General features: G+C 38.0%; 8 protein-coding genes across 12 annotated transcripts; 7 read left to right on the top strand and 1 right to left on the bottom strand.

Moving 5' to 3' along the window:
* The first annotated feature begins 1,513 nt into the window (after positions 1-1,513).
* On the top strand, positions 1,514-3,083 carry LOC120007042 (chaperone protein dnaJ 8, chloroplastic-like). Its single transcript, XM_038857207.1, has 3 exons — positions 1,514-1,889; positions 2,010-2,078; positions 2,642-3,083. The coding sequence occupies exons 1-3, from the start codon at positions 1,671-1,673 to the stop codon at positions 2,825-2,827; spliced, it is 474 nt and encodes a 157-aa protein (XP_038713135.1). The 5' UTR covers positions 1,514-1,670; the 3' UTR covers positions 2,828-3,083.
* Positions 3,084-4,039: 956 nt separating this feature from the next.
* LOC120008086 (magnesium transporter MRS2-1-like) lies at positions 4,040-8,093 on the top strand. Of its 3 annotated transcripts, XM_038858597.1 has the most exons (7): positions 4,041-4,367; positions 4,528-5,212; positions 6,458-6,586; positions 6,659-6,994; positions 7,079-7,126; positions 7,524-7,729; positions 7,820-8,093. In XM_038858597.1, the coding sequence occupies exons 2-7, from the start codon at positions 4,631-4,633 to the stop codon at positions 7,821-7,823; spliced, it is 1,305 nt and encodes a 434-aa protein (XP_038714525.1). In that variant the 5' UTR covers positions 4,041-4,367; positions 4,528-4,630; the 3' UTR covers positions 7,824-8,093. The 3 variants fall into 3 exon arrangements, with proteins under 3 accessions (XP_038714524.1, XP_038714525.1, XP_038714522.1); XM_038858596.1 differs by having other exon boundaries at positions 4,040-4,367; positions 4,536-5,212; positions 7,524-8,093; XM_038858594.1 differs by having other exon boundaries at positions 4,042-4,367; positions 7,524-8,093.
* Positions 8,094-8,714: 621 nt separating this feature from the next.
* Positions 8,715-9,499, top strand: LOC120006960 (lamin-like protein). The gene is made up of 2 exons (XM_038857085.1): positions 8,715-8,929; positions 9,077-9,499. The coding sequence occupies exons 1-2, from the start codon at positions 8,758-8,760 to the stop codon at positions 9,412-9,414; spliced, it is 510 nt and encodes a 169-aa protein (XP_038713013.1). The 5' UTR covers positions 8,715-8,757; the 3' UTR covers positions 9,415-9,499.
* Positions 9,500-10,654: 1,155 nt separating this feature from the next.
* On the top strand, positions 10,655-11,323 carry LOC120007383 (putative wall-associated receptor kinase-like 16). The gene has a single exon (XM_038857578.1). The coding sequence runs from the start codon at positions 10,655-10,657 to the stop codon at positions 11,321-11,323; it is 669 nt and encodes a 222-aa protein (XP_038713506.1).
* Positions 11,324-13,379: 2,056 nt separating this feature from the next.
* Positions 13,380-13,982, top strand: LOC120007382 (serine/threonine-protein kinase ZRK4-like). The gene has a single exon (XM_038857577.1). The coding sequence runs from the start codon at positions 13,380-13,382 to the stop codon at positions 13,980-13,982; it is 603 nt and encodes a 200-aa protein (XP_038713505.1).
* Positions 13,983-14,189: 207 nt separating this feature from the next.
* Positions 14,190-16,394, top strand: LOC120006984 (magnesium transporter MRS2-1-like). 2 transcript variants are annotated; one of them, XM_038857111.1, is made up of 5 exons: positions 14,190-14,741; positions 14,834-14,962; positions 15,035-15,325; positions 15,412-15,459; positions 15,596-16,394. In XM_038857111.1, exons 1-5 carry the CDS (start codon positions 14,220-14,222, stop codon positions 15,824-15,826), a joined length of 1,221 nt encoding a protein of 406 aa, XP_038713039.1. In that variant the 5' UTR covers positions 14,190-14,219; the 3' UTR covers positions 15,827-16,394. The 2 variants fall into 2 exon arrangements, with proteins under 2 accessions (XP_038713039.1, XP_038713040.1); XM_038857112.1 differs by having other exon boundaries at positions 15,601-15,741.
* Positions 16,395-16,860: 466 nt separating this feature from the next.
* On the top strand, positions 16,861-17,856 carry LOC120007381 (non-functional pseudokinase ZRK2-like). Its single transcript, XM_038857576.1, has one exon. It carries the CDS (start codon positions 16,861-16,863, stop codon positions 17,854-17,856), a length of 996 nt encoding a protein of 331 aa, XP_038713504.1.
* Positions 17,857-20,775: 2,919 nt separating this feature from the next.
* On the bottom strand, positions 20,776-23,305 carry LOC120007958 (putative receptor-like protein kinase At1g80870). Of its 2 annotated transcripts, XM_038858452.1 has the most exons (2): positions 22,342-23,305; positions 20,776-22,245 (listed from the first exon to the last, which is right to left on the bottom strand). In XM_038858452.1, exons 1-2 carry the CDS (start codon positions 23,200-23,202, stop codon positions 21,067-21,069), a joined length of 2,040 nt encoding a protein of 679 aa, XP_038714380.1. In that variant the 5' UTR covers positions 23,203-23,305; the 3' UTR covers positions 20,776-21,066. The 2 variants fall into 2 exon arrangements, with proteins under 2 accessions (XP_038714380.1, XP_038714379.1); XM_038858451.1 differs by having other exon boundaries at positions 20,776-23,305.
* Positions 23,306-23,802: the final 497 nt, after the last annotated feature.

The following is a 23,802-nucleotide window of genomic DNA, read 5'->3' as shown; positions in this document are numbered from 1 at the left end:
TGCTTGTCTTTTATTTTGTTTTTTTTTTTTAATTTTCTTGTTGAGATTATGGGGTGTAAATTGTTAAATATGAAAAAAAAATTGAAATCGGGATGTACTCATAAATGTTATGTTTTTGGCTGGGGGTTTATTTAAAATGGGATGTACTTAATTAAGTAAGGGATGCAAATAGTCGTCATCATCAACAAAATGTGTGAGGCTTTTAAATTGTATGTGCACTTTGTAAATATCATAGGTTTAGCCTAATCTTGACCATCCATCTGATCTTTACATATTTCAAGCACAAAAGCATTTAGTGACTACATGTGTGACACGTGTGAATTTGTAGACCATCTTATCCAGTCCTTTTTTGACAGCTGTTGAACCTGCAGTAGGAAATCCCTGCAATTTCCTCTAGTTTTCAGTATCATATATGATGTGTTGAACCATGTGAGATTTATATTGTTTTTTAAATTTAAAAAACAGTATGGATGTTGCGATGGAACACTGCTTGCAGTGAAGACTACAAGTACCCTAAATTCTGAACACAAACGTTATCCGATCGGTTATCAAGTTTGAAATTGCGACACGTCACGTATCTCCTTAGATCAACTCCAATGCTATAACAAATATCAAGCACTTTAAACCCATTCTTTCTCTTTCTTCTCTCCTCTCTCGTGTGGCATAATTTAATTGGATGAGTGGGTCCCATAATATACACTATTCATCTACACTTCATATTTTCAAACACTTTGTACTCATTTCTTTATTTTCTCTTTCTTCCTTTCCATCATCTATCTCTTCTTTTTCATCACATCTTTCTTCCTTTTCATCATCTCTCTTCACTATTCATCAATTATATACATACTTCATATTTCAAGTGTCATTTTCCACAACAACCTATAAAACCAAGTGTCATTATCATTTTCAAGTGTTAATTTTCATCCATTGTAGAGCTCTAGCACTCTAAATTTTCCATAAAGTTCACTTTCAACACTTGAAAATATGCTATCAAATGCCCATTGGACATACTCTTAGCACGAGGTAAACGCATCTGCTGCTCCTGCTTCTATTATTTTTTAAGTATTTTGGCCAGCAATAGGCAATAGCTGTATAAATTTTTTTTTATATATTGTGGTAGATGCTTGACGGACGGCAACGTATGAAGCCCTGACTTATTATGGGGAAACAACTAGGTGCCCCTTCACATTGCGACCATTGAAGGAAGAAGAAGGTATGTAAATTACCAGTATTTGTGGCGAATGGGGTACGTACTAATACTATAAAAGAAGACAAAAAAGTGAGGGGGCAATATAATAAATTAAATTAATAAAAATAGATGCGAATATTCCATTGATGATAAAAAAGCCAAATCACTGGTGTACTGATCTGACAAGACCCAAGGGGATAAACACAGGGATCCGACTCAGCTCCCAATAATACGACATCGCATTTATTTCTCCAAAACGTGGTTCTTTTTCGGATAAGAACCAACCAGTCTGATTCGTATATAATTGATTGCTTCAAACCCACTTTTCACAAACCATACCGAACATTGTTTTTTCTCTTTAAAGGGTTTAGGGATTTCATTTGATTTGATTTGATTTCTGGGAGCTGTTGGATTTCGTTGCGTCTTGGCGATTTTGTGATAGTTTTTTATTTGCTCGAGAGGTGTTCGATTGATTGTCGCAATGGCAACTGCTAAAATTATTGGTGGAAACGGGTCTTCTTGTTCCTCCTCTTGGATTAATTTGAAGGGGAGAAAGAAGAGGACGATGAGAGATCGTGTGAAGGTTTGTTGTGTGGCTTCGTCTCCTTCTTTGGTGATGGATCCTTACAGGACTCTTCGGATCCAACCCGATGCATCCGAATCTGAGGTCAAGAAAGCGTTCAGGAAGCTCGCTTTGCAGGTTTGGGATTTTTTTTTTGAACTTTTACTTTTTGAGTGAAAATACTTGTCATTTGTTTCTGGGTTTTTTTTTTTTTTTTTTTTTCATTTTTGATTGATTGGAATTCTTTTGGTGTTTCAGTATCATCCTGATGTTTGTAGAGGAAGCAACTGTGGAGTTCAATTTCATCAGATCAATGAAGCCTATGATGTATGTATTCCCTCTCTCTGTATTTACTCTTTCAATTGTTCTCGGATCATGATGCCTATGGCGATTGAATTGATTTTCTTTGTTTACCATGACGAAAGAATATTTTTTTTCAGCCATTTGGGTGATAGCCTATTGGCCATGCTATGGGCTAAATTGTACTATTCGGAAAGTCCTGAGATTGATCCCAACTTTCTTGATCATCAAAATGGGAAACTTTTGTGTGTGCATTTATGACAACTCCAATTTAAGTTCATATTGTCCAAATAGCAAATTTGTTCAAATTGTTTAGTAATTTGTGATTATGTGGAGTTAGGTATTATCCTATCTTTGGCCCAACTAGTGGCCTGCAATCACACACTTTTCTGATTTTCTTCCATCAATTCTTGGGATATATAATATGGACAAGAAAAGATGAGATATTTGGATTGTCGTATGGTGATAAAGAAGTATTGAAATGGGCCTTCCAATCAATGTACATTGGGCCCAGTGGGCCTTCTGAGAGATGTCACAATGCAGTATTCTTAAATCATTCTTGTCCCTCATGTTTTTGTCTGGTTTTGCAGGTGGCGATGAGTAATCTGAGAGATGACTTAGATGAGTCAAGGATGGCCTATGAGCCGTGTGATCAAGGAATAGATGAGCCAATGAGAGGGATGGACGATCCAGATTGGGACATGTGGGAAGAATGGATGGGATGGGAAGGAGCTGGAATTCGTGACTACTCATCTCATATTAATCCTTACCTTTGAAGTAAATTGTGAATTAATCATGTTATTAATCAAAATTATACCCAAATCTTAGTAGCCCAAAGAGGGTGCTAATGTAGATAAAAGATGTGGGTCTAATGTTATTATTGTCAATTTCTATGTACATATGGATATTCACTGGCTTTTGAAGCTTGTATTTGTGTCTATTAGTGGAGATTACATAATTGTGTGGTTTTGTAACAATTATATACAAAACCATCGTTATTTATACGAAAAATTTCACTGGCTTTTAAGCTTATATTGTGTCTAGCTTTTAAGTTTGTATATGCATGCTTTGCTACCAAATGAGTTTGTTATGCCATGTTTTCTTAAATTGTATGTTAAATGTAATAGTTGTTGGAAGATTTAGCCAAATACAGTCTTAAGATAGTGAAATTCTTTGTCGGCTAAGCTCCGACCCATATGAAAGGCTTAACGATCTGGGTACAATTTCGGATAGAGAGAGGGCGACAAGACGTCACAAGAGAAAGGCTCAAAGGAGCAACGCGGCTGCACTAGAAAGCTGGTAGGTGATAGAGATGGGAAACAGAGAGCACATAAAGTATATGTTGCTCCATTCGGTGATATTGTTCGCTCTGAGATATAAGTTCACAGAATTATTTTTTTTTGGACCATCTCGGAAATATTTAGGCCCAGAAAACCCACTAAAATGTTGGGAAAATTCTAAGCCGGTACCATTTGTGAAACTTTTGGATGCTTAAATCTAATTTAAAAAACTTTATCCTTCTAAGGTACTATCAGTATGCTAATTACTTTCTTACCCTTGTCTTATTTCTCTTACAACTACACTTATATTCTCTTTCTCTTTCTTTTATCTCCTTATTGTTGCATATTGATATCCAATTTAAACTGAAGTTCACATCACCATGAACATACTTTGACCTTCCACCACCACCGACCGTCCATTAGGCCAAAAAAGATTGAAAAAGTCACGACCACCGCAAGACAAAAGCCTCGGCCCCGACAGATTCCGACGACGATTTGCTACACCACCACTATCGTTGGTATCCACCACCACATAAATAATCATACTAATCAATAGGGTGAAAACAGTCTATTTCAATCTTTTTTTAGTTTTTATTATAAATTTAGTCGACCAATCCATCGGTTATTTAGTTTGGTGGTTCTTCACTTTTTTTAAATTTTTTTATATAAATTTAATTAATCAGTTGGTCGATTAATTATTTGATTCGATTTTTAGGTGAATTTTTAGCGCGATACTCACCGGATGTGTTGGATGGTCCATCGCCCGTGAGTTATGATGGTAGGTGGACAACTGTAGGATCCGACTCCGTCAACCATGGACCCGAACCTCTTGAGCTCTCTCACGTTCTGAATCACCTACCCTTCACACAACAAAAAAAGTTTCTCGGACAGTCAGTGCTCCGTTGTTTGGGTTTTCATTTGAATGGTGGATACCAGAATTCGTGGTTGATTTTTCTGGGATATACGTTTATCGGAAACCTGTACAGATTGTTAAATTTTCGATTTCGATCCTTCGTGTTTTTGTATTTCAGTCACAGTAAGCTACTTTTTCTGATTCTGAATCTAGGGTTTTGTTTTTTTCCTCTTCATTTTTCACTGATTGATAGATTAATTTTTGGGGATTATTTCTTAGGGTTTCTTATTGTTGGATTGATTTTGATTGTTGGGCTTTAATTGATATTCGTCTGGTCAATTAGGAATTCAGACGAACAAAGGAAGTATTCGATTTTGAGTAACTGAGGCAGTGTGTGTTTTAAACGTATTGCGGTGCTTCGTGCTTGGAGCTTTATCTGATCATCAATGCCGGATCTCAATGAACGCCTACTCCCGCCAAAACCCGCATCGGCTATGAACCTTAGAGATGCAGTGAATCGGCCTTCTGCATCAGGGCGCCAACCTTTCCAAGGTGTAGACGTTTCGGGGTTGAAGAAACGGGGCCAAGGTCTTCGGTCTTGGATTCGCGTTGATGCGTCTGGGAATTCCCAGATTATTGAAGTCGATAAGTTTAGTATGATGCGTCGTTGTGATCTTCCTGCTCGCGATATTCGTCTCCTGGATCCTCTCTTCGTTTACCCCTCCACGATTCTTGGGAGAGAGAAGGCAATTGTTGTGAATTTAGAGCAAATTCGATGTATCATCACAGCAGATGAGGTTCTGCTCTTGAATTCACTTGATAGCTACGTGTTGCAGTACGTGGTGGAGCTGCAACGGAGACTGACAACGGCTGGGCCTGGTGATGTTTGGCAGTCTGATGGGAACAGAAGACGAAGTAGGAATAATTTCGACAATATGTTTGGCAACACATCCCCTGATTACTTGCCCTTTGAGTTTAGGGCTCTTGAAGTTGCTCTGGAAGCTGCTTGTACGTTTCTTGATTCTCAGGTGTGTATAACAAACAATACATTCATATTTGCCAGAAATAAATTATTCAGTTACAAAATTGAATTATTTACTTTCGATTTTTAAAATGTTGCCTTCACATACATGACAGACGTTTCGACCCCTTTGGAGTAGATAAACGAGTATAGAGTTCCAAAATTCAACCTAATGAATAATTCTTCTTTTTCTGGACTTTAGAATGCGAGATTTTCTGATTTTTCGGATGATATGTAGTGTTTGCTTGTATGGGAGTTTACTCTTGTGGTCATTAGATATGTTAGATTCACAATCTGTTGCCTTTACAGTTGTTACGGCTTTGTTATCAAGCATATGTGGTATGTGATGAGTATGGATGAAATATTTCATAACCTTCTACTTATGACTTAGAAGAGAACAAAGGTGCCTGATGCAAATGAGGGACTTCTTTTATTTGTCTCCATGCGGTCTTTCAGAATTGATGGCCTTGTTGATTATGTAGGTGAAATATTTAGTTTCATAGCATTTGATATTGTAGAAGTAACTTCTGGATTGAGCTATTTTTTGTGTTCATTTTTTGGGGACTTGTGTTTATCATTCTACTTACAAAGTTCTAAGTAACTTATCGGGCATCACTTTAACTTGAGCAGTATTAGTAACATATCAGGTGGTGTTAGTCACATGCAAACTTCTATGGTTTTTTGAAACACGTTCTATCCATTAGTGAGAGGCAAAATGAACCAACTTTATTTGTTACTTTTCTTCCATAGGTGAACATTAATCTGAGCAACAAGGCCTATGTTGCAAGTGGTTGGCTTTGCTCTTTGCCTCTTTTATTCCTGTCTAAAGCCATTCTCCTCCATTAGCCATTTAGCCTATAGGGTCATGATTATAGTCAGGAATTGAACTTTGTTTTTCTTTTGGAAATGTGATTATGTCAGGTTATTTTAAACAAATTTAATATCTTCTTACTGGGTATATATTTCAGAAATCTATAATATGATGTGGTTTATCGTAGGAACTATGATATTGATTCAATGCTGCAGTGTGACTGCGTGAGTAAGGAGTTGAGTTGCTGGGATTACTTTGAATTTACTTTAATTATTGTTCCATGTAAAGCTTGAAAGTTGGAACCTTTTATTATGTTAGGCATATCCCGTCTTTCTGCTTTCTTGAGTGATATTGATGGTTGTTAAGGGTATGGTGTCATTTGCTTACTGTTATTAGATCAGTTGAGGAAGAAATTCATTTAAATTCACAATTTTCCAAAAGGCAGCAGAGTTAGAGATTGAAGCATATCCATTACTAGATGAACTGACATCAAAGATCAGTACATTAAACTTGGAGCGTGCTCGTCGATTGAAAAGTAGACTTGTTGCATTGACTCGTAGAGTGCAGAAGGTATGCATATTTTTTCTTTTGTTGTTTTACCGGTCAAAGTGGTTCTTAATTTATTAATTGCTCTTTCTTTAGGTTAGGGATGAGATAGAGCAGCTAATGGATGATGATGGAGATATGGCTGAAATGTATCTCACTGAGAAGAAAAGACGAATGGAATCTTCATTTTGTGGTGATCAGTCATTGATGGGATTCCGACCAAATGATGGTGTGCAGTCTATTTCTGCTCCAGTTTCTCCTGTTTCTTCACCTCCTGATTCCCGGAGGTTGGAGAAGAGCTTGAGTATTGCAAGGAGTCGGCATGATAGCATGAGGAGTTCAGAAACTACAACAGAGAGTATAGAAGAGCTGGAAATGTTGCTCGAAGCGTATTTTGTTGTCATTGATAGCACCCTGAACAAATTGACATCGGTACATTTTAGCTCTCATTTCTACGATTGTTCTATTCCTTCTTGATTTTGATTGTTTATTTGCCATTTTCACCGACTTTTTCAGTTGAAAGAGTACATTGATGACACAGAGGATTTCATAAACATTCAACTGGTACGTGTATTTTCAAATTTTCAAGTAGTTTAGATTAGAAAATTGATAATAATGTTTTTTTACATGTCATTCTGAAACTTGACCACTGGTAACTGATAAGGTAGTTATCAGCTATTTGGGGCATGGCCAATAAAAATGAAAGAAGAAAGAGTGGGAAGTTTGCTCTTTGACTGGGATTTATGCATGTCGATTAAGTTGCAACAGTCCCCCAGTCTTTGGAACCTTGTGGCTTCATATACTTCTGACTTTATCAAGGAAGAATGTTCTTTGATCCCACCATAGATGAATCTCGAGTCAATCTGATCGCTGTAGCAGTTTTTTCGAAGTTTTTGTCAGAACTCACATGTGAATATGTGAGAAATTTTTGTGGTCTTAAATTGGGAAAATTTTGTTGCAGGATAATGTCCGTAACCAGCTGATTCAGTTTGAGTTGCTACTCACAACTGCAACCTTTGTTGTTGCCATCTTCGGGGTGGTAGCTGGCGTCTTTGGCATGAATTTCGAAGTGCCAATGTTTCACAACCCTCACGCATTTAAGTGGGTTCTCATAATTACTGGAATTTGTGGGATCTGCGTATTCTGTGCATTTGTGTGGTTCTTCAGGTATAGAAGACTCATGCCTCTGTAGATGTATTAGGAAATTTCTATAAGAAATGTAGTACTACAGTTATTCTTAAATTATGCTTTTCATAGGTAAATGAAAAGGCGAAAATGGAGAAGATGGCTATTTCTTTGAGCAATGTTTCTGAAATTCGTTCAAAGCTTACTACTGCCCACCTTCCTGTGACATTTTGTTCCTGGATTCAATCTGTGTTGTGAAAGATTTCTGCAAAAATTATGAAAGCAAAACCAGCATAGGAATGTGATGGTATAAGAAATCATGTAGCAGAAGAGCTTTATTGGCCTGTTTTTTTCCATGTAATCCTGAGGATATGGTAAATTAACAGCAGCAGTTACATTTCCTAAACAAAAATTTTGAACTGATGAAGATATTCGCAACCTTGCACTAAGTGGCTCACCCTCAGTTTTGATAGTTATGGCCACCAGAACTCATATCCGATGCATGGATGATCATCAAACCATGCCGAACTCTGCAAAAGTTCATTTTTGTAACTTGTAAGTAATTTTCCAGTAGCTGAATTCTTTTTTCTCCGTCTGTGTACCCAAGTTAAATTATTTATGTTTCATTGCACCTCAACTCATATCACTATCATTTTTTCCGACTTCTCGTCATCAACACTCACTCATCTCATCTAAGGAGATAAAAATATAAAACACTCCCAAACGGACCCAAAGTATGTAATAGCCAAGGCAACCTTGCGTTGTCTATCAGAGTATCCGACGGTCACCAAAATGGACAAAAAGGGTATGGTGAAAGCAAGTCCCACTTCACCTCTCCTTTGATTCAAATATATAATCTTAAACATTAGTAGATCTAACCGTTGTAAAAAAGTTAAACTGCTTTTTAATTTTTATGTTGGTCATTTGAAGACAAGTCTTCATAATTTATTGGAAATTGGGGTCCATATAAATCTTTCCAGTGCAGATAATTGGCTAAAAAAGCATCAGCAGCACTCACTCTCAATCCTCACTCCTCAGTGCCCAAGAAAAGAAAGAAACAGGAGAGAGCAATGCCTAGCTCAATTCACCTTATCTGGATCTTCTTTCTCATCTCTGCCCTTGCAACCATCTCTCCAACCACCGCAACTGACCACATCGTTGGTGCCAACAAAGGCTGGAACCCTGGAATCAACTACACTCTCTGGGCTAACAACCATACCTTCTATGTTGGTGACCTTATATGTAATAATCATCTCTCTCACTCTATATTTACATAGATCTACATGGGTTTCATTGTTTCTCCAAAACCCAGTTCCATTTCTGCCCCCAGAGGAAATAATCTAGAAAAGTTTCCATCTTGATCTCTTATCGTATTTTTCTTTGTTGCAGCTTTTAGGTATCAGAAGACACAGTACAATGTGTTTGAGGTGAACCAAACTGGGTATGATAACTGCACCACAGAGTGGGCAGTGGGGAACTGGAGTAGTGGCAAGGATTTCGTACCACTTAACAAGGCCAAGAGGTATTTCTTCATATGTGGCAATGGCCAGTGCTTCAATGGCATGAAAGTCTCTGTTCTTGTCCAGCCTCTGTCTCCACCTCGACAAGCCGCCGAGAATTCTTCTTCGGACTCTTCTGCTCCGGTACCGGTGGCCTTGAATAAAGGGTTGGTTAGTGCTTTGGCTGTGGCATTTGCTTCTATTTGCTTTGGATCTGGTTGGATCTAGTAATGCTTTAGTTTGATTGCAAGCTCAGCGAACTATTCATCTTTTTTTGTCCACTTTTATTTAAAAATCTCATTGCTGTTGATTTATTTTGGATTTTTATTCATATGAAGCTCAATTGTAGGTATATCAATTGTGTTATTTTAAATTTAGCAACAATAAAAGCCCTAAAATTGTTGTAGGGAAAAAAAGCCTAAATTGTCCAAACCGATCTGATTTCCACAAAATCACTTGACGACAGTTTAATTGATTATTTCTTCAGATGTACAGTTAAGAACATGTGTGGGCCGGAATAAATTTGTGGAACGATGGGTTATGTGGCTCCAGAGATCCTAAATGGACGATACACAAAGAAATGTGCATGTGTATAGTTTTGGAGTAGTATTGCTTGAATTGTTGATACTTGATAGGAGAAAGAGTGCAAGATTTGCCATTGTTTGATGAATTAGGGACCATTACAGGAGGAGATAGCCCAAGCAGTGGCCTGTTGGGCGCGATTGTACGGCTTGTGTGGGTCTTGCTGAGGAGATAGTCCAGGCCGCGAAGCTATTGGGCTCGACTTTATGACCAGCGTGAGCCTTGATGAGGAGATAATTTTGCGGACGTAAGGCGTATACGGGTTTCGGCCAATACACTATGCAGCTACTGTCAAGCAAATTGAAAATAAATTCATGGCAGCAACTGCAGCAACTTCGACTCTGATTCAAGAAGAATTAATATTGGGTGAAAAGAAAAATTAAAGTTGTTTCCAGGTGTACATCCAATTCAAAAGTATAAGGAAAAGTCCAACTACAAACAAACGTAATGCTGATTCCAACTTTCATTAGGCTTCAAAAAGTATGGTTGGCATAGAAAGGGAAAGTCCATGGAAGTTTGCACGAAGCAGCGATGAAGTTTCGGACTTTTTCTCCATGACTATTTAAGTAGAGGCCATGGCCTTTCGATGCAGAGCAGACCCAACTAGCCAAAAACTTCAATATGAGACGGTGGAAAAGAAAGAAAAATGGAGAGCGGTTTTTCTTGAAGAATGGAGGTAAGATATTAGAACAGATCATCACCTCCTTTAATGGCAAGTGCAATCCCATCCGAAGCTTCTCAGAGGAAGAGCTGATAGGGGCAACAAACAACTTTGATGGTAGAAAACTCCTGTACTGGGACTGGAATTTCGGCATGTATGAGGGAACAAATGAATCTCGTTCTATTTTAGTCAAGAAGTTTAAGTATTCGAATGACTGATATTGAAATGGTAGCAAATGAAATAGCAATTGCATCCAACATGAGCAATCACAGCAACTTCTTGAAGCTCCTGGGGTGCTGCTTGGAGACTGAATTCCCCATATTGGTCTACGAATCCGGAGTAAATCTTTCACATGAGATGATAAACAGTCTGCCATGGGAGACCAAGTTGAGAATCGCAAATGAAATGGCTAACGCATTCGCTTATCTTCATTATGGCACCTCCAGGATTATCATCCATAGAGACATTAAGATTGGTAACATATACCTTAACCAGGACAACATTGCCAAAGTGTCTGAGTTCCAACTGTCTGTGCTAATCCCCTTGGGCAAAACACATGTGGATGCAGAAGTATGTGGAACTTATGGGTATTTAGCTCCAGAATATGTGGTGACTGGGCGGTTAACCGAAAAGAACGATGTCTTCAGCTTCGGGATTGTATTGATGGAAATTTTGACTATAAAGCATATATGGGAACTACGTGATCCATTTGAAGAATATGATGATATAGTCCAACATCACCTGAAGAACAGTGTGTTGACAGAGGAAATCAGGGGGCAAGAAATTGAATTTGGAGAGCTGATACTGAAATGTGTCCGAGACGATCCTGATGCAAGGCCAACTATGCAGGAAGTTGCACAAGCACTCAAATCTATCATAAGCAACATGTTCTAGATGAGTCATTGTCTCTCTTGTAGAGGTGTCTTTCCAGAATTCTAACAAGGTTTAGGCAAGTCCATTATTCTTCATTCACTGTAAGGTTTCAAACTTTCAATACAGTTTTTTTGTCCAGTTGAATGCAAGCACAGGAGAACAAGAGAAATAAGAAAGTTATTGTTGCAATCAATCACACAATCTATCAGAATTCATCATTGAACAATTTCCATGGCCCTTCTTTTCCTTTTTTAAGTATTGACTTGTCTAACCGTGTGAAGACTGACGAAAAAGACGAAACCATCATTGTCGAATTTGAGAAAGTTATATGTATTCTATGAATCTATGCAACCAGGTCAAGCAAAACGATATATACAAAATGAAGATATCAAAAATACCCTTCACTAGGATCATGACATATGGCGAGAGATGATGATGACATAACCAACTAAGGATCCGTCTCAATAGCGGACCAAGGCAGAACCGAGGCGCCTTTCCGAGAAGGTGTCACGCCTAAGAGCCCAACAAGCAATAACCAAGAAGAGAGCACCTCGGCAAGAATGAGATGCACCTCTAGTGTAAAGCTGAGTGCACCATCTTGATAGCCCAAAGATGACCAAACACCTCAAGTAAATCAAGCGTTCTAAAGGAGAACAACTCCACTTAGAAAATGGATCAGAGTGAGATTAATCTTTCTCTAAATCCATCTGAGATCAAGGAGGAGATCTATTCTTACCAAAGTTAGAACTCTTCCAACTCATATAAAGGAATCTCCGCTACAGGTAAACGATTTTGAACTTACACTTTACTTGCTACTGGAGAGAGAATCCATACTTCCCAATTGAAAACTTACTCACTTGAGCGTCAGATAGGTTTCTCCTAACACACTCTTGGGACCCTTTTACTCACGTGTGCATGTCATGCTTAGCATAAATGATGACAACATATGATGTCAATCCTACCGCCTGATACACCATTAAGACCAAAGATAATTTTGGACGCCATCACAAAGCAAGAAGTCATGATTTTATTGTTTCTACTGTAATTAGTGACTAATTTTGGATTTTCACATAATGATGCATTACTTCAATAGTGATGCATTGCTTCCATAGTGAAGCTCTAGCCCCTAATCCTGATGACATGAGTGGTTACTAGCTTGCCAAACAACAAACATCAATCAAAAAGAGATTGATAATCATTACCTGCACTCTTATATATTGTATTCAAAAAGACGAACAAAACCCATTTAATACATAAGAACATTCAAACCCTGCTTAGGAGGGCAAAACTACTCTCCTTACTCCTTAGTATTGACTCACCAAAGTTTGCAAGCCATCTTTATTGTCAAGTTTGTTGCTTCCAGGCTTAATTTGTTGGTGGTTGCAACCCTATCACAGTGCACTATTAAGAAGAAAAAAAAAACAGACTGGATTTTGAAATAGAAAACCGCAATGAAAAGGGAGTTGCTATTTCAGGATAGTCAAAGAAATTGCAATGCAAACACAGGAACCTAAAATGTGAAAAACACAGATCCATCAATATTTGCAGCTGGTTAGTGGCAAAAAAAAGCGAGAAAAACAGTCATCTAATATGCATACATCAACATAATCCCCATATTAAACAAACCCTCAATTTTCTTTTCTCAGTATTAGCTTCCAATCTATGTTACACTCAAGAAAAACATCAATAATATGACATGATTAGAAGAAGCAAAATCAATGACGTATGTTGTTTTCTCCTGGACCGGCCTGCTCAAGAATTTTAAATTCATGGCAGGAACTTTGATTGATTCAAGAAGGATTAGTCTTGTTACAATATTAGGTGAAAAGAAATATTATTAAAGTTGTTTCCAGGTGTACATCTAATACAGAAGTATGAAGAAAAAGTCTAACTACAAACGTAATGCTGATTCCAACTTACATCAGGCTTCAAACAGTATGGTTGGCATAGGAAGGGAAAGTCCATGGAAGTTTGCACAAAGCAGCGATGAAGTTTCGGGCTTCTCCATGACTGTTTAAGTAGAGACCAAGCCTTTGTATGCAGAGAAGACCCAAATGAAATAGCCAAAAACTTCAATATGAGATGGGGGAAAAGAAAGAAAGAAAGAGAGCGGTTTTTCTTGAGGAATGGAGGTAAGATGTTAGAACAGATCATCACCTCTTTTAATGGCAAGTGCAATCCCATCCGAAGCTTCTCAGAGAAAGAGCTCATAGGGGCAACAAACAAGTATGATGGAAGAAAACTCCTGCACGGGGACTGGAATTTCTGCATGCATGAGGGAACAAATGAATCTCGTTCTGTTTTAGTCAAGAAGTTCAACAAAGAAAGGCATGCGCCTGGGGATCACTTGGATATTCTTGAATTGGTGACAAATGAAATAGCAATTGCATCCAACATGAGCAATCACAGCAACTTCTTGAATCTTTTGGGGTGCTGCTTGGAGACTGAATTCCCCATATTGGTCTACGAATTTGGAGTAAATCTTTCATATCAGATCATAAACAGTCTGCCATGGGAGACCAAGTTGAGAATCGCAAATGAAATGGCAAACGCAATCGCTTATCTCCATTATGGCACCTCCAGAATGATCATCCATAGAGACATTAAGATTAGTCACATATACCTTAACCAGGACAACATTGCCAAAGTGTCTGAGTTTCAACCTGGAGGATTACAATGAATTTGTCAACAATATTAATTTATTTCCCAACTTGTAGGAAATTTCTTGTGACACACGTTTTGGTTTGTTACTTGATTAAGTCGGTTTTAAGTCTGTATAAATAAGAGGGAAGTTATTGTTCAAATCAGAGAATCACTTCTTTCTTTAGTTTTTTTTGTTTTTTTTGTTCTTCCTTTCTCTCTTTTGTTGCCATTGCTAGGCTAAGGACGTTGAAGGTTATCAAAACCCGCCTCGGCTATGAACCTTAGACATGCAGCGAATCGGCCTTCTGCATCAGGGCCTCAACCTTTCCAAGGCGTGGACATTTTGGAGTTGAAGAAACGGGGCCAACGTCTTCGCTCTTGGATTAGTGTTGATGCGTCAGGAAACTCCCAGATTATTGAAGTCGATAAGTTGGCTATGATGCGTCGTTGTCATCTTCCTGCTCGCGATCTTCGACTCCTAGATCCTCTCTTTGTTTACCCCTCCATGATTCTTGGGAGAGAGAAGGCAATTGTTGTGAATTTAGAGCAAATTCGATGTATCATCACAGCAGATGAGGTTCTGCTCTGCAATTCACGTGGTAGCCACGTCTTGCAGTACGTGGAGGAGCTGCAACGGAGACTGACAACGGCTGGGCCTGGTGATGTTTTGCAGTCTGATGGGAACAGAAGACCAAGTAGGAATAATTTACACAACACATCCCCTGATTACTTGCCCTTTGAGTTTAAGGCTCTTGAAGTTGCTCTGGAAGCTGCTTGTACGTTTCTTGATTCTGAGGTGTGTATGACAAACCATTAAATACACATTTTGCTTACTGTTATTAGATCAGTTGAGGAAGAAACTCATTTAAATTCACAATTTTCCAAAAGGCATCAGAGTTGGAGTTTGCAGGATATCCATCACTAGATGAACTGACATCAAAGATCACTTCATTAAACTTGGAGATTGTTCGTCGATTGAAAAGTAGACTTGTTGCATTGACTAGTAGAGTGCAGAAGGTATGCATAAATTTTCTCTCGTTGTTTTACCGGTCATAGTGGTTCTTAATTTATTAATTGCTCTATCTTTAGGTTAGGGATGAGATAGAGCAGCTCATGGACGATGACGGAGATATGGATGAAATGTATCTCACTAGGAAGAAGAGTCGGATGGAATCTTCATTTGATGGTGATCAATCATTGATGGGATTCAGACCAAATGATGGTGTGCAGTCTATTTCTGCTCCAGTTTCTCCTGTTTCTTCACCTCCTGATTCCCCGAGGTTGAGACGGCGTGATGGCACAGAGGGTATAGGAGAGCTGGAAATGTTGCTGGAAGCGTATTTTGTTGTCATTGACAGCACCCTGAACAAATTGACAACGGTACATTTTAGCTCTCATTTCTATGATTGTTCTATTCCTTGTTGATTTTGATTGATTATTTACCATTTTCATCTACTTTTTTTCAGTTGAGAGAGTACATTGATGACACAGAGGATTACATTAACATTCGACTGGTATGTTCTCTCATCCCTCCATAGATGAATCTCGAGTCAATCTGATCTTCACGTCGCAGTTTTTTGTCAAAACTTACATGAGAACATGTAAGAAATTTCTGTGGTCTTAAACTTGATTTTTTTTTTGTTCTGTCAGGATAGTGTCCGTAACAGGCTGATTCTGGTCGAGTTGCTACTCGCAACTGCAACCTTTGTTGTTGCCATCATCGGGTTGGTAGCAGGGGTCTTTGGCATGAACTTCCCAGTACCAATGTTTTACAACCCTCGCGCATTTAAGTGGGTTCTCATAATTACTGGAATTTGTGGGATCTTCATATTTTGTGCATTTGTTTGCTTCTTCAAGTATATAAGACTCATGTCTATGTAGATGTATTAGGAAATTTCTATATGAAATTTTAGTACTATAGTTATTCTTAAATTATGTTCCGTTTGTTGCTATGTATAGAATAGTATAATTTTTTGTTATCGTATGTATAAGTTAATCATTGGATAAGTTGATGTATGTTTGGAAAAAAAAATGGTATAATTTGGACTTGTATAGTATAATTCTTATACAATAAATGGTTTGTTGTTACACCAAATAATAGAAAATGGAAAAGATGGCTATTGCTTTGAGCAATGTCTCGGAGAACATCCAATGGAATGTCAACTATGCAGGAAATTGCGCAAGCACTCATATCTATCAGAAACATGTCTCTAGAGATTTCTATGAAGGTTTAGGCAGGTCAGTTATTCTTGATTCAATGTAAGGTTTCAATACAGCTTTTTCTTTTTCTTTTTTTCCAGTTGAATGAAAGCACAGGAGAACAAGAGAATGAAAGTCGACTTCTGCACCTGCAACTCAAAATTTTGTCTCTTTGCATCTCATTTGACCAAAAGAAAGAAAAGAAAAGAAATTGTATGGCTCGCGTGGGACTTGTTGAGGAGATAATCCAGGTCGTGAAGCTATTAGGCTCGACTTTATGACTAGTGTGAGCCTTGATGAGGAGATAATTTTGCCGACGTAAGGCGTATGTCGGCCCATACACTATGCAGCCACTGTCAAGTAAATTGAAAATAAATTCATGGCAGCAACTTCGACTCTGATTAAAGAAGAATTAGTCTTGTTAGAATATTAGGTGAAAAGAAAAATTAAAGTTGTTTTCAGGTGTACATCCAATTCAAAAGTATAAAGAAAAGTCCAGCTACAAACAAACGTAATGCTGATTCCAACTTTCATCAGGCTTCAAAAAGTATGGTTGCCATAGAAAGGGAAAGTCCATGGAAGTTTGCACAAAGCAGCGATGAAGTTTTGGGCTTCTCCATGACTATTTAGGCATAGAAAGGGAAGTCCATGGAAGTTTGCACGAAGCAGCGATGAAGTTTCGAACTTTTTCTCCATGGCTATTGAAGTAGAGGCCAATGCCTTTCCATGCAGAGCAGACCCATCTAGCCATAAACTTCAATATGAGATGGTGGAAAAGAAAGAAAGAAAGAGAGCGGTTTTTCTTGAAGAATGGAGGTAAGATGTTAGAACAGATCATCACCTCTTTTAATGGCAAGTGCAATCCCATACGAAGCTTCTCAGAGGAAGAGCTCATAGAGACAACAAACAACTATGATGATGGAAGAAAACTCCTGCACCGGCACCGGAATTTCTACGTGTATGAGGGAACAAATGAATCTCGCTCTGTTTTAGTCAAGAAGTTTATTATACAACATTATACTACGCCTGAGGAAATTCTTGAGTTAGTGACAAATGACATAGCAATTGCATCCAACATGAGCAATCACAGCAACTTCTTGAAGCTCCTGGGGTGCTGCTTGGAGACTGAAGTCCCCATATTGGTCTACGAATCCGGAGTAAATCTTTCGCATGAGATGATAAACAGTCTGCCATGGGAGACCAAGTTGAGAATCGCAAATGAAATGGCCAACGCATTCGCTTATCTTCATTATGGCACCTCCAGGATTATCATCCATACAAACATTAAGATTGGTAACATATACCTTAACCAGGACAACATTGCCAAAGTGTCTGATTTCCAAACGTCTGTGCTAATCCCCTTGGGCAAAACACATGTGGATGCAGAAGTAATTTCTGGAACCACTGGGTATTTAGCTCCAGAATATCTTGAGAATGGGCGGCTAAGCGAAAAGAGCGATGTCTTCAGCTTCGGGATTGTATTGATGGATATTTTGACTGGAAAGAAAATTCTCAAACTACAAAAGCAATGTGGACGATTTGATGATATAGTCCAACATCACCTGAAGAACAGTGTGTTGACAGAGGAAATCAGGAGGCAAGAAATTCAACTTGGAGAGCTCATACTGAAATGTGTCCGAGACGATCCTGATGGAAGGCCAACTATGCAGGAAGCTGCACAAGCAATCAAATCTATCAGAAACATGTTCTAGACGAGTCATTGTCTCTCTTGTAGAGGTGTCCTTTTTCTTTCTTTCTTTTTCTTTTTCTTTTTTTTTTCAGTTGAATGAAAGCACAGGAGAACAAGAGAAATAAAAGGAAGGAAATATTATTGTTGTAATCAATCACACATTAGTCCATCGGAATTCTTCACTATGAAACTAGTGGGCCATCATTGTCGAATTTGAGAAAGATATATATATATATATATATATATATATATATATATATTATATGAATCTAAATGGCAGCAGTGCATGAGGAAAATAGCTAGGAAACAACCGACGGTCAAGCAAAACTATGTATACAAAATGATTATAAAATACCCTCCACTAGGATCATGACATGTGACGAGAGATGATTACGACATAACCAACCAAGGATCCGTCTCATTAGCTGACCAAGGCAGCCGAGGCCCCTATCCGAGAAGGTGTCAAGTCTAAGCCCCCAACGAGCAATAACCAAGAAGACAGCACATCGGCAAGACCGAGATGCCCCTCTAGTGTAAAGCTGAGTGCACCGTCTCTGTAGTCCAAGATGATCAAACACCTTACACCTCAAGTAAATTAAGAATTCTAAAAGAGACCAAAAAGGGATCAAGATGACATTAATTTTCTCTAAATCCATCTGAGATCAAGGAGGAGATCTATTCTTATCAAAGTTAGAACTCTTCCAACTCATATAAAGAGATCTCCGCTACAAAGGTAAACAATTCTGAACCTACATTTTACTTGCCACTGGGGAGAGAGCCCGCACTCCCCAATTGAGAGCTTACTGACTTGAGCATCAAATAGGTTTCCTAGAGTACAGTCTTGGGACCCTTTTACTCATGTGTGCATGCCATTCTCAACATAAATGATGACAACAACTAACATCAATCTTATCGCTTGGCGCCTGATACATCATCAAGGCCGAAGACAATTTTGGACCCATCACAAAACAAGAAACTCATGATTTTATTGTTTCTACTGTAATTAGTGACTAGTTTTGGATTTTCACATAATGATGCATTACTTCAAAAAAAAATTCTATCTACATCCCATTTTACCAAAAAGAAAGGAAAAATAATTGTTGCAATCAATCACACAATCAATGCGAATTCTTAACTGTGAATTTTGAGCACCGGTGGGAAATCACTGAACAATTCCAAGGTAGGTCTTTCTTTCTTTCTTTCTTTCTTGAGTATTGACTAATCTAACCGTGCCAAGACCGCAGCTTCGCCAGAAAAAAGGAACCCACAATTGTAGAAATTGAGAAAGATATCGTCTATTGATAGGAGCCAAAAATATCATACGTCCCACTCATTTAGGAAATCCCTATCAGATATTCCAACCACTCAAATCAATAATATTATCTGATTTGAATTTGCATGGATGCATCGAATCTGTACGATTTTATTTTTCTAAACTGTCATCAACGAATTTAACACATAAAAGGTTTTGTCGTTAGAGATATTTGAGATTTTCTTATATAAATTACATCGCTTGATACTCTCCAAGCCATGTGAGATTACAAGTCTGACACCAAATGGACAGGAAAATATTCATCCAACTGGACCGATACATCACTCCGATACCATGTGTTTGTTTAGTACAACGGGATGTGAGCCAAGTTCGTAAGCGGTGCCGTTTTGATGTCAGCGGTTTCGCCGACACTTGAAGGCGAATCTGCTTCATATTGTTTTTTATTAAAAATTGTCATGGGGCATTGGGGCTCACATTAATGATGGTCTTGACTTTTTAATTTTTTTTTAAAAAAAACCTAATATGGCCCCACAATAAATACTGATTATATTATATTTAATAAAATAATTATTAAAATATTTTTTATTTTAACATTTCTTGATCTCATATTACATAAAAATAATTTTAAAAATATTATAATGTTAAAATTGTTTATATATTGTGGTAAAAATAATTTTAAAAATATTATAATGTTAAAATTGTTTATATATTGTGGTTAAATTAATTTTAATAAAAAATTATAGTTATTATCAGATTAAATTTAATATAAATATCATAAAATATTTTTTATTCCACCTTTTAACCGTTAACGTCAACTTTTAGTTCACCAAACACCTCACAGCATATTAAATAACTTTAAACTCAACTTTTTTTTCATAGTTTTTCCGCTAGCATTGAAAATCAATCTTTTCACTCTAGCAAATGAACCCCTTATCAGAAATCTCAGTTCACTCAAATCAATAATATTTTCTGCTTTGTGTCTACCGGTTTAGTGTAGATACATCATTCCCTCGTGACTTTGTTTTTCCAAGTCATCGTCAACGATATTTGAATCCAGAAAAGGTTTTGTTGTTTATGAGATGCTTGAGTTTTTCTTATAAATCACATCGTTGGAAAACTCTCAAAGAGATGTGAGATTACATGACTGAATCCCAGAACTTGTGCTTAAGAAAATGAATCTAAATGGCAGTACTCGAGGAAAAAAGGAAGCAACCAACGATCAAGTAAAACTCTATATACACAACAAGAAACTCATGATTATATTGTTTCTGCTGTAATTAGTGACTAATTTTGAATTTTTCACATAATGATGCATTGCTGCAATAGTAATAAGCTCTACTGCTCTAGCCCCTGCAGGACATGAGTGGTTCCTAGCTAGTCAATCAAAAAGAGATTGACAATCATTACCTGCACTCTTAAATATTGCATTCAAAAAGATGAACAAAACCCATTTAGTGCACATTGCACAACAACATTCAAACCCTGTTTGGGAGGGCAGAATTACTTTCCTTATACCATTGCCTCACCTAAATTTGCAAGGCATCTTTATTGCCAAGTTTGTTGCTTCCATGCTTAATTTGTTGGTGGTTGTAAGTCTTTCAATCTGGCCCCATCACAATGGAAGTATCAAGAGAACCAAAAATAAAAAAATAAAAATTGAAATCATAATGGTCACTGATGAACTGGGATTTTGAAATAGAACTGAAAAACACAGTAGAACTTACAAACCAAGGAGCAAAACATGAACCTGAAACATCAATATTTGCAGCTGGTTAGTGGCAAAGAAAGTGCAAAAGCAGTCATCTAATATACATATATCAACATAATCCCCCATATTAAACACACCCTCAATTTCTTCTCCCTCAGTATTAGCTTCCATTCTATGTTACATTCAAGAAACACAACAATCTTACATGATTAAAAGAAGCAAGATCAATGATACATGTTGCAAAACCTACCCTACTCTCCATTGGTCTTCTGTTGTTTTCTCCTGGACCTGCTCAACAATTTTGAAGGGGGAGAGGGAGAGAACTCAAATGGGAGTGCTGGAATATCCATCTCCCCTTTCAAAATCCGAACAATATCGCCAATATCAGGCCGCAACTCCGGCATTTTCTGCAGGCAAGCAAGTGCTAAGTTGATGCACAAGCTTGCCTGCTCCTTATTATACTCATCCTTCAATCTTTCATCTACAAGGTCTAATATGTTCCCAGATTGAGCTAACTGCCTGCACCAGCTTATCAAGTTCGCCTTTTCGAGCTTCATTGGTGAGGCGAGAACATGCAAAGGCCTTCGACCAGATACAATCACGAGTATCAAAACCCCAAAACTGTATATATCAGCCTTCTCCATTAAGAATCCACAGCCACCATATTCTGGTGCAACATAACACAAGGTACCCCTCATACTTGTTGTGCTGCTTAACTCTCTGCTACAAAGATCTCCACTCCACATATCACTTCCGGTGGAACGCGCATTCTTTCTCTTCCACCCTCTTCTGAAACTGAACTCCCCATTTTGATCACAATCATGTTGATTCTGTTCCCTGAATGCATTTCGTCTCCGAAAGTGAAGCCTTTTACACAAATCAATATGAACAATCTTAAATCCTGTCTTCCACTTGGTTTTGAGATTCTTCATCTTGCTACCCTTATTGCTAAGTTCATTAAGATGCTCTTCTTTCCACCATTCCTGCATCTTCCTTGGCTTCTTTCTGCGATTTTTCTTACCGCGCTTGGATTCTTTCTTCTCAAACTTCTTGTCAAGACTCCCATACCCCAATTCTTGCATCTGAGCCTCATTTACATCTTCTAGCTTATCTAATGGGGCGGAATTTGGCAATCCTGCTTTCTCAGGAGTACTTTTCTGCTCTTCATCCCAATCGGGATTCGTCGAAGGGCAAATTTGGCTTCCAATCCATTCCATGACATAATCTTTACTACATAATTCAGCACTCCCATCTTGCCTCCACCACCAATCTTTCCCCCATTGTTTTGTATCCTCCACATCATCAACAACAGAACAAGCATTCATATTCAATTCCTTACTATTGTCAAAACTGCAGAACTCATCATCGTAAGGCACAAACATACAATTCCAATCATCCCCGCCAACATCCATGTTTGAAACTTCTTTCCCCTTACCACTCAAAAACTTAAAGTCACTACTCTCACTTACAAGATTGGCATTATAATTTAATGAATTCAAGTTCAAAGCTCTAACATTGTGACTTACCTTACTATTTTTTGAGGAAGATGAAGCTTGTAAAGCAAGAGCAAAATCTACCTCAGTATTATCTTCCACAGGTGTACTAATTGCAGTTGTCTCCGCACCAGTTCCTCCCAAGTTTCCTGAAAGCTCTTGGCTAAACAAATCCACCCCAAACTCAACCTCAACCTTAATCCTTGACAACCCGAAATCAGAAACCTTTGCTCGGAAATCCGAATCGAGCAAAACATTGCTGGGCTTAATGTCTCCATGAATCACTGGTGGGTCACAGCCGCAATGCAGAAACTCAAGTGCTTTAGCAACATCAAGAATTGTATCAAACCTTCTCTCCCAAGAAAAACCCAAATGTCCATCTCCAAATAGCATTTCTTGCAGACTTTTATTTGGCATATACTCATACACAAGTAATCTCTTATTCCTTTCGACACAGTACCCCAGTAGGGTAACCAAGAAAGGAGACCTTAGACCACCAAGAATCTGCAACTCATTTTGAAACTCTCTCTCTGTCTCCAAAGAAAGACTGTCAAGTCTCTTGATAGCAAGTAGCTTACCATCTCTCACAATGCCACGAAACACAGTACCAGACCCACCTTTACCTATAATCTTCGCATCATCAAAATCATCCGTTGCATTCGTTAGTTCTCTATACGAGAACCTCTGGAGCTTCAATGGCGCACAAGAGTCAAAAGGGATGGTCTTTGAGCGATTTACCAGTGAACACCACAGATAGTAAAGAGAGTAAAGAATTGTGAAGATTAGTATTGCAGAGGCAGAAATTATCAGACCCAGAAACAAGATCCTGGCTTTGGTAATGAAACTGGGCTGTCCATGAGGATTGAAGCCTGGAGATAGTGCCCTTGAAGGCATGATTCAGTCCTTCTGGGTTTTCTTTCTATGATTTTTTTTCAGAGTTTCTGTTGGGTCCTCATGCTCTTGGGTACTTGCGATTTGTATGTATCCCAATGCAGAGGAGATTGCTTTACAGTTGGATAATCATAACCATGATTGATAATTGTTGTTTAGTTAGTACTTTAGTTACTGATATTGACATTAGTGCAACACTGTTCGATTTTCTAAACAGTGGAGCTTTGATTTTGTCATTTTTCTGATTAGAAAATGCAAGATTGAAAAAAAGAGGGTTGGAGGGTCCCAAGGTGCTTTTGACTAAACCACAAACTTTTGCAGAGAAAACCATGAGAGTGGAAGGAGAAAAGAAAAAGAAAATGGAGGGATTGATGGATTACAGTGATGATGATGGAGGTAGTTTTCTTGTTTCAGTTTCACACTCTCGAAGCTAACTTTGACCAAAAATTCCTCAATAATCAACATTATTGTGGGAATTTAATTTCATAGTTAATATGGATTTGAAGATTGAAATTGGCATCATAAGATTGTGACTTGAAGAAAGTAAATCCCATAGATGAGATCGCCTAAATGGTAATCTCCTTGAATTTAGGTGTAAATAAT

Source organism: Tripterygium wilfordii, chromosome 10 (genome assembly GCF_013401445.1).
Source record: "Tripterygium wilfordii isolate XIE 37 chromosome 10, ASM1340144v1, whole genome shotgun sequence".
Taxonomy (NCBI): Eukaryota; Viridiplantae; Streptophyta; class Magnoliopsida; order Celastrales; family Celastraceae; genus Tripterygium; species Tripterygium wilfordii.
This window is presented reverse-complemented; position numbering and strand designations above follow the sequence as displayed.

Bases quoted from the DNA above. Each gene is read 5' to 3' on its own strand.
- LOC120006984 (XM_038857111.1), top strand. From the start codon at position 14,220: ATGAACCTTAGACATGCAGCGAATCGGCCTTCTGCATCAGGGCCTCAA. The intron at 14,963-15,034 runs GTATGCATAAAT...CTCTATCTTTAG, and splicing joins TGACTAGTAGAGTGCAGAAG to GTTAGGGATGAGATAGAGCA. The intron at 15,460-15,595 runs GTATGTTCTCTC...TTGTTCTGTCAG, and splicing joins ATTACATTAACATTCGACTG to GATAGTGTCCGTAACAGGCT.
- LOC120007382 (XM_038857577.1), top strand. From the start codon at position 13,380: ATGAGATGGGGGAAAAGAAAGAAAGAAAGAGAGCGGTTTTTCTTGAGG.
- LOC120008086 (XM_038858596.1), top strand. From the start codon at position 4,631: ATGCCGGATCTCAATGAACGCCTACTCCCGCCAAAACCCGCATCGGCT. The intron at 6,995-7,078 runs GTACATTTTAGC...CGACTTTTTCAG, and splicing joins CCCTGAACAAATTGACATCG to TTGAAAGAGTACATTGATGA. The intron at 7,127-7,523 runs GTACGTGTATTT...ATTTTGTTGCAG, and splicing joins ATTTCATAAACATTCAACTG to GATAATGTCCGTAACCAGCT.
- LOC120007383 (XM_038857578.1), top strand. From the start codon at position 10,655: ATGGTAGCAAATGAAATAGCAATTGCATCCAACATGAGCAATCACAGC.
- LOC120007958 (XM_038858451.1), bottom strand. From the start codon at position 23,202: ATGCCTTCAAGGGCACTATCTCCAGGCTTCAATCCTCATGGACAGCCC.
- LOC120006960 (XM_038857085.1), top strand. From the start codon at position 8,758: ATGCCTAGCTCAATTCACCTTATCTGGATCTTCTTTCTCATCTCTGCC. The intron at 8,930-9,076 runs GTAATAATCATC...TCTTTGTTGCAG, and splicing joins CTATGTTGGTGACCTTATAT to CTTTTAGGTATCAGAAGACA.
- LOC120007381 (XM_038857576.1), top strand. From the start codon at position 16,861: ATGCCTTTCCATGCAGAGCAGACCCATCTAGCCATAAACTTCAATATG.
- LOC120007042 (XM_038857207.1), top strand. From the start codon at position 1,671: ATGGCAACTGCTAAAATTATTGGTGGAAACGGGTCTTCTTGTTCCTCC. The intron at 1,890-2,009 runs GTTTGGGATTTT...TTGGTGTTTCAG, and splicing joins TCAGGAAGCTCGCTTTGCAG to TATCATCCTGATGTTTGTAG. The intron at 2,079-2,641 runs GTATGTATTCCC...CTGGTTTTGCAG, and splicing joins AGATCAATGAAGCCTATGAT to GTGGCGATGAGTAATCTGAG.